Source organism: Drosophila suzukii, chromosome X (assembly GCF_043229965.1).
Source record: "Drosophila suzukii chromosome X, CBGP_Dsuzu_IsoJpt1.0, whole genome shotgun sequence".
NCBI classification, from domain to species: Eukaryota; Metazoa; Arthropoda; class Insecta; order Diptera; family Drosophilidae; genus Drosophila; species Drosophila suzukii.
The window spans coordinates 15508959-15517852 of NC_092084.1; the positions used below are offsets into that span (position 1 = coordinate 15508959).

The window sequence follows — 8894 nt, forward strand, 5'->3', positions numbered from 1 at the left end:
TAGCAAGCTGTCTTCGATTACGATCGACAGGCTTTGAGGTTAGGCAGGGCCTCCATAGGGGATTGCTACAAATTAATGCTAAATCTAAAGCATTTTCACACACTTGTAACGGGAAGTAGCAGCATCGGACTAAAAAATAGAAAGATAGAAAAAAAATACAGAAATAAAACGAAAAAAGAAAAGCGGTTTTTCCTCGGCTGGACCAGCAACATCCCATCGTATCCAGCGCTTTTCAGGTTGGTCAGCAGCCGCCTTAATGATTATTCATTGCTTGTTGCTGGTTGTTCGGTATGTTGCTGCCGTGCTGCTTGATGTTGCTGCTGGATGTTGCTGTTGCTGTTGCTGTTGCCACTGCATCAGCAATGCGTGTAATTTTCTCATTGCATCCAGCAGCCGATGAAGAAGCAGCATCAGCAGCAGCAGCAGCGGCAAAAAAATTTAATATGCAATCAAGATCGCGCACAAATTACCGTACATAAAAATTGTTTTCTCAAGGGAAAAGTAACAACAACAAGCCATAATGTCGTCGTCGAAGAGCAACAACAACATCAACTTGGGAGTGGAGAATCGAAAAAAGAGAGTCTCCAATGTAATGAGCCGATATTGTTCCATCATTGTCATTACTCAACCAATTTGTAGTATTTTTTTTTGTTTACACCATAAAATATTGTTTATGGGAAACTCATTGGATTGATTTTCCTTTGGCCTCGATTTGGAAAACAGTGGGATATCTGTAGAAGGGAGGGAAAACTACTATGGTATGCCTAGAGAAACTTAACAAATATTTTATACAAAATCAAAGGATCATTAACAAAGTATTTAAATAGAAAGACACGTAGTCTTTGGTTGGCTTAAGAGATCAAATTCGATGCGATAACCCATCTGTCGTTCATCTGGAGCTCCAACTTGTCCAAATCCAGCCATGTGAAAGTGGTCCAAGGAGCAGAGCTTGGGGCGGAAATGAGGCTACTTTGTCAGCTTTAACACTTCGAAGTCGCTGGAGCTGGAGCTGGAGCTGGGATTTATCAGGCGGCGCAGATCTGGCTCCTGACTTTGGTCAACTAAGCCGACAAGTCGATAAACTAGCCAGCAAACGATATGTGTGAAATCACTGCGCCAAAATTTGTAAGCCAGTGCATTTTACAGTGCCTGCTTGGGCGCCAAACTTTTTTTTTGATATTTCTGACTTGAATTAATGCTAGTTTATTTGTTTATTTACTGAAAGCTTACTTAGAATAACTATAAACTATAAACTTACTAATTTTAATGAGTATTAGCAAGATAGAAACTTGTTTGGTTTTTATTATTTATCAGGCGATATGATTTTCTGCAAGTGCAAAGAAATATGTGCGCCCCATTGCACTCATTCAAATCGCCACCTGCAACCCATTTTAATGGCAACCCGCTAATCTGCATCTATCTGTATCTATATTCCAGTTGCGATTCACACTATGTCGGCGACTACTGTGAACACCGAAATCCGTGCAATTCGATGCGTTGCCAGAATGGCGGCACCTGTCAGGTGACCTTTCGCAACGGTCGGCCGGGCATCTCCTGCAAGTGTCCTTTGGGCTTCGACGAGTCCTTGTGCGAAATAGCGGTGCCGAATGCCTGCGACCATGTGACTTGCCACAATGGAGGCACCTGTCAGCTAAAGACCCTGCAGGAGTACACGTGTGCGTGTGCCAATGGCTATACAGGTGAGGTTTCTAATCCCCCAACAAAATATTAGAACACCCAGGATCATAATACTCTCTATCCCCCAGGTGATCGCTGCGAGACGAAGAATCTGTGCGCCAGTTCGCCCTGCCGGAATGGAGCCACCTGCACCGCCCTGGCCGGAAGTAGCAGCTTCACCTGCTCCTGTCCACCAGGATTCACCGGTGACACCTGTTCCTACGACATCGAGGAGTGCCAGTCGAATCCCTGCAAGTACGGCGGCACCTGCGTCAACACCCACGGATCCTACCAGTAAGTGCTCATATCTAATCTGTATAATTTTCGAAAAACTTAAACAAACCCCTCATTAAACCACTTGAATTCCATTTATGCAAATTGTCATCGACATTTGCATATTTTTGTCAATTCCATCGATTACACATTGAAAAACATCAAGCAAACAAATCGATGAACATCGAAATTCCACCCTGCTGAATATCAATCGAAACGCCGATTGTCAATAAATCGAATTGTCAACGGATGTGATAACTCAACTTCCCGCTGACAAGTGCAAATTGTTTTCTCTGTTCGACAAAAGATCAAACACGTCTGATTCTGCACCGTTTGCTCTTCCGCCCCCGCAAAAAACCACAAAAAACCCTCGAATCCCCGAAATCGATAACAAATCATCGTTGCGAAACGATTAGCATATTTATCTAAAGCTCGGCCGCTCGCTGGCTTCCTTTAATTAATGGCAATTTAAGAGTAATAATTTATAAAATCTCATTTTATTTCGTAGCGATTTGCATAGCTTATTGATTTTCGTTTAGGCCAACAACAAATTGCCAATTGGCCCAACAACATTTCCACTCTAATTAAAACACACAAAACGCGATCGACCTATAGAAAATGAGTCGTCGGACAAAAGATCTCAAATTTCCGGCGATCTTTTGTCTAGAAACACACAACTTTTTACTCTTTTTGGGAACTGGTTCAGCCACGTAAATTAAATTACTTCGTTTTCTTTGTTTTTTTTTTGTGTCAGTTTGGAATCATTTGCATTTTTAATTTGAAACACACAAATTATCCAAAGGGAGCGGGGTGTGTGTGGGTATTTTATATATATATCTTTACTAAAAACCATTTGAGCAGAAAAGTGCGATGTGAACATGTGTTTGCTGTTTGTTTTAGTTTAGTTTGACTGTGGATGTTTTGAAAGCAATTAGCATACACTTGAAATAATTCCATTTTAAAAAGTTAAATAATAAAATTTAAAAAAAGGTTTTTACTATTGAATATTTTGAAATATAAGAGGAAGGTGGGGCGTAACCGACCACCCATAGTAAAAGGACATAAAGGTAGCCTGCACAAAAAATTCAAAACCCATAAATTACAATTAAATTGAGACACGCCTCATTTTGGTCCTTTTGTGTATCTCTTCAAAATATAACATTAAATCCCCATGATAAATCGTTACGATCGGGAAGAGAATGGGGGGCCTAAATGATCTGCCACCGTTGAATGGCTGGCAGGGCAATTTGCATAAATTTCATATTCGATTTGTGGATTTTATGATGTTTCTATGCTAAAACCTGCGGCCAAAGCTTAGTCATGCTTTAGTTTATGAGGTTTTAGGTTTTCTGTTTCGTTCATTTTGGCAAAGACAGCGATTTTATTTGTCAACTGTCAGTTGGTGGGAATTTATTAATGGAAACAAACTGTCGAACACAAACGAATAATTAAGTGAATAGGTATTCGTGATTCGTTATTCATGGCAATTGGAATTGAATATTGAGTGGTTTAATGGATGAATAATTTTCCATGGCAGTCGGTCAAAGGTGAACTGCATTTTTTTTCGAGTGCAGCGAATGTTAGGTGTTTACCTTTCGTACACAAATTTTTGGGTAACCAAAACAGAAAATAATAAATAATTTAGTTATATAAAGTAGAGGGATTGTGTTCTTTAAATATTTATATATTAAATGTTTTATTCAATGAACTGAAAGAAATTCGCTGGTGAATCACTACTTATGCTATAAATAATTGAAATCTGCGTAGATTTCACTTGCTCATTAAGAGCCCCACACCCATACAACAGTAAAGACCAAAAAATTTAACGAACCCAAAAACCAAAATCCAATCTTCATTTAAAAGATAAAAAAGAGAGGCCCTAGGGCTATTGGCCTGCTAAATTTCACATGTCAATCAAAAATCAATTTTTTTACGGAATGTTTTTCTGTTTTGTTTTCTTTGTTAGGCACCGGCAATTTTCAATTCAAAGTAATTTACTCGAAAACCTTTGGGGAGATGGGAACTACAAATGTATGTACATGGGGGGGAAAGTGCGGGGTCTCTCCGAAGAATTCGGATCCCCAAAGAGTTCTGTTTTGGCCATGCTGGCTATTTAAAGAGTTGCTGGTTGGTGCCTTTTAATTGTTTAATTTAATTAAATGCTCTTTAATGGTCTTAATTAGCGCTCAGAGGGGCGTGGTCTTGTCCATTGGCCTTTTAAGGTGCTCCCGACGCGGCCAAAACACAAAAACCAAACCCGTTTTAATGGCTGAAGAAAAAAAACATTTCTCAAGAATCCCAGTGCAGTTGGAGTTTCGGTTCGGTTTACAAGGCACAAGCAAATTAAGTTTAAATCACATTAAAGTATAAAGTATAAGAATGAAAGAAGAAGCGGCCGTACAAAATCAAAGTGAACAAAAACCCGGGCCATAAAAGAGAGTCCCAGAGAGAGATACTCCACTGGAGTTTTTTCTTTTTTTTTATTATATATCTTTGTTTTTTTTTGGTTTTGTGGTAACCGAAAAACCGGTCGAAACTCCTCTAAGCAATACTCATACACACACACTCACTCGCTCGAATTAAGCCCCTTTGGATTGAGATACAAATCCAGATCCGAATCCGAATTCGAACTGCAAAACGGAAGTTCAGGCCAGGGACAAATTTTATGGTTTCCCTGGTAGTCTGGTAGCTGGTAGCCAGGCCGAATTTAATTGCTGTTAACCCGCGTTTAATTGCTGTTCTCGCTTCTGTTTTAGATGCATGTGTCCCACGGGCTATACGGGAAAGGATTGCGACACCAAGTACAAGCCCTGCTCACCATCGCCCTGCCAGAATGGCGGAGTTTGCCGGTCGAACGGTCTGTCCTACGACTGCAAGTGCCCCAAAGGTGAGTTGTGTTTTATCATAATATAAATATCTTTAATACCAAGTTTCATATCTATTGCTTAAGTAGAAATCGAGTTACTTAAGGTTGATTAAGGAGTTTTTTAAATATTCAACGATTATCTCAACCGAATTAAATTTTATCAAAAGTTTTTGGTACACGTATATTGAGTACCAAAAATAACAGTCGAACCATCTATAAAATCTGCGCTATCATAAGTTTTATATTTATCATCTTAAATCAAAAAGGCCAAATAACAAAATGTAATATTTCACTCGCTTTTAATGCAAGCTATTCAGATTCCAAAATTGATGCATTTATCTTGCCCTTAAACGTACTATATAAAAAACCACATTTGCCGAATATAGTTTTAAAGTCGTAATGGTTTATTTAACCCCCAAGTACCAAAATATAATTTCTTACTACCACTTGGAGATCAGTTATTAGAGGTCGGTTTTCGATTTAAGCAAACCCAACCGGAGGCTTTGGGTTCTCAGCAATCAGAGGGAAAATGGTTCGACGCTTTCCGATGAGAACGCTTCTCAGCGCCTATCGATAAACAGTTATCGATGATGGTGAATCATGACTCATGACTGGCCACGAGCCAAATGGAAATAGTCGCCCACGCCGAAGTATCTGAAGTAGCTGCCACAAGGGGCAAACTCGTTTGTCAGCTAAAAAACCCCTTTGCCTCCTCGTTTTTTTTTCTTTTTTTTTGACCAGCCCAGCATCATTCATCAGTTTTTTGACTGCAACTTTTACATTGCAGCCCATTCCCAGTGCATTTCATTCCATTCCACCATTCCGGGCGCATTACAAATTTAAAGATCGTGGCCCCATCACCGCGTCTTTCTTCTGTTTCTTCTGCAGCTTCCTCTCTTCTGGCGGTTTCTTCGGCTTCCTTGGCCGATTGTGTTGCATGACCTCCTTAGGGCGTAACTGTGCTTAAGCATCCATTCCACCCCGCAGATCATTGGTAAAAGTATTGGATGGTTACCCATGGTTATGGGCTCAAAAAGAGCGGGCAATGATAGCCCCCGGAATTAGCGCAATTTTCGCAGAGTTTAGTTCACCAAACTCTTGCAGTTTCAATAGTTTTTCCCATGTGTTTCGGTCTTAACACTTGATTAAATTTTGAAGCATTTGCATTAAGTATGTTGAGTACCAATAGTAGTAGCCGAACTCTAGATACAATCAAAGTTATGATAGGTTACCGAACGAATTTCAACATTTTGGAGGCTTATTTGTCACAGTTAAGTTTAAGTTCCGTCTTTGAAAAATTATGTATTGTCTTTTATGTGTTCCTTTATTTCTGGTAAGAATAATATTTCATTTTTACTTTTAATTGTAGCTTTATTTTTTCCTTTGCCTTATTATATTTTGACGGATGTTTCCTTGTTATTTTTTCGGTGCCTTCAACTTGTTTTCCCAGCCAGTTGTTGTGTTTTTATTTTTTTTTTACTTCTTTCTTTATTTTGCATAATGAGTGCAACTCCGACCTGCCCCTCCCCCTTTTTACCCCTCCCATAATGTGTTTTTTTGTTGTTTTTTTGCACTCATTGCAACGTGATGTCCACAGGGCGATTCGTGTCGTGTCGGTTTCGTTGTTCGCTGGCTGTTGTAATTCGGTTGGAATTGCTCAACATTAGCCAACAACTTAGGTTTAAAGAAACAACAACAACAGAGTGCGAAAAAGGCGTTATAACATTTCCCAGTGCAATAAATATTGCAAATTCCTGCTTTGGTCACACTTTCACACGATCTTTACAAGCATTCAAATATCGAACTAAAGCTTGTATACAAGCTAAAAATGTATATTTTATAGGATTGTTTGTATTAGGGTTCTTTTATATTTTGTTGTTTTGCTAGTTCCAAAGGTCAGGTCATATTTTAACCAAATGGATTTACCATAATCATACTGAGTACCAAAAATTGTAGTATTACAATGAATATAGCCCAAGTTAAAAAAGGTAACCACATAAAATTCAAAAGGATTCTTAGACAAAGTTAAGATTTTATTCCTAGGTACCCCTACAACAAGTTTTTTATAGAAATTTTTAAATTGTGCCAGCTTTTTCCACCGGATCCATTTAAAGTGCACTTTCCCAGTGCAATAAATATTGTAAGTTCCTGTTTTAATCCCTTTTTCACACGATCTCTAATTGATCCGATCTATTTCGAATGCTTCATTTGAGTTTGCAGCCTCATTAGAATTTTTGATTGGGCGCAATTAAAAGGCCAGACACACAGTGCAAAGCTTATCAAATTGTTTTAGCTCCCCTCGCTGCAGTTTGTGCAGCTTGCAAATTGTCGTGTGCAATTCGCATCAATTGAAATGAATTAATTGAAAATTGCACACAAAACACACTGGCAAACACACACACTCACACATGTGGGCTTAAATGCAATGCAAGCAGTTTACATGATGAATACAAAATTACAATAAGAAAAACCACTGAATGGGCGACAATTGGCGACAGAAGGTTAAAAAGCTGATGTAGAAAAAGTAGGGATAAAGTAAAAAATGGGAGAGGACAAATATTTCTGTGTTACCCAGTGGGTTAATCAAGATCCTACGTTGGAAAATTTATTGGAAATTCCTAAGAGTGTGAATTATGGATTAATAAACGATAAGGTTATAAAATCTTTAAATATATTTGACGAAAAACCACTAAATCTAAGATTTACTTACAGGAATTCAAGAGATACCTCAAGTTTTAGAACTATTTTTTTTTTTTATAAAATAAAAAATACATTCAGGTATGCTTTTTGAATGTAATATTATCGGTAGTTGGAAAATAAATAATACTTTATATTTTTTAGAATGCGGATCTAAGCTAAAACTTGATTGGCATTGGATATAGGGTTTTGAATAGTTGGATTAGAGTTCGAAGTGCGGTCACTAAGTGACTGGGTGACTTGAAAAAAAGTGCAGCGAATATGAAGCATGTGTTGTTGTTATGTTGCAGTTTGGTTTATTTTTAATTGTAAGGAAAAACGCTGAACAATGTGGCGTACACTTGAAATGTCACTCTCCACTTTACTTTTTTTAATTAAAAGAAATGTTTTTTATTTTTTTTTAAATAATTTTTGTTTGTTATTTTCCTGCAACAAGTTGCAGTTGCAAATAATAAAAATAATAATAAGTGCCGCGCACACGCATGCATATTTTTGTATATTTGTACTTGCGGCCCTTCTTTTGTGGCATGGAGTAAAAAAAACCTACCAAGCAAGAAAATCCATTAAAAAAAACAAATCTCGTGGGCGCGAGCGAGAGAGTGAGAGAGCACTCTTTCTAAAAAATAAAAAAATACCATTGCAGGCACATAAAATGCGATTTAATTCCTCCAACTCACACACAGACCAAGAAAAATAAAGCGCAATGAACGAAGTCCAAAAACTCGATCGAGAGAGCAAGAAGAGAGCGAAAAAATGAAGCATAAACGGCATTTTTCCATTGTTGTGCGAAAGGGATGGCAGCTGAGTGTGGCGTGGCACTGCGAGTGCGAGCGAGAGAGGTGATGGCTTGGCGCGCATTCGAGATAGTTTGACCGCGGCAGCGACGCCGACTGCGGCAGAGACGCCGACCGCGGCAGAGGCAGAGGCTTGGGGCAAGATATGAGACCGTGGGAAAGAACAACGAAAGACATGTTGTTCCTGTGTGTGTGTGAGTGGCCACATGTATGCTGGTACACCAACGGCCGCACAAATAGAGCAAATCAATCAAACTTGAAATGGAACCATATTGAAATAATACAGCTCTGATATTCTTACATTTTTGGTGATTTTAAATTTTAGATTTAGACAAATATAAATAATTACAAATTATTACTCAAGATAAAATCACAGTGTTTTGTACAACAAATGAAAATCATAATGTTGTTTATATGGAGTCTTTTAAAGTTTGTTTTGTGGACTGTAATTTATCATTTATTTATTAAAACCTCCATAATAATAATATTCAAATTTTCATCAAATGCAAGTCTTGACCCTATTTATTTTACTTAAAATTTAATACTAATTACTTTTTGTTATATTTCGTATCAAAGTTTTCTTATGA

General features: G+C 38.1%; 1 protein-coding gene across 1 annotated transcript in view; it reads left to right on the forward strand.

Moving 5' to 3' along the window:
• Positions 1 to 8894, forward strand: part of N (neurogenic locus Notch protein) — a 42131-nt gene that overhangs the window by 22467 nt on the left and 10770 nt on the right. Inside the window, exons 3-5 of the mRNA XM_036819976.3 lie at positions 1438 to 1700; positions 1767 to 1971; positions 4707 to 4837. Coding sequence (XP_036675871.1) covers positions 1438 to 1700; positions 1767 to 1971; positions 4707 to 4837 — 599 coding nt within the window. The remainder of the gene's footprint in view (positions 1 to 1437; positions 1701 to 1766; positions 1972 to 4706; positions 4838 to 8894) is intronic.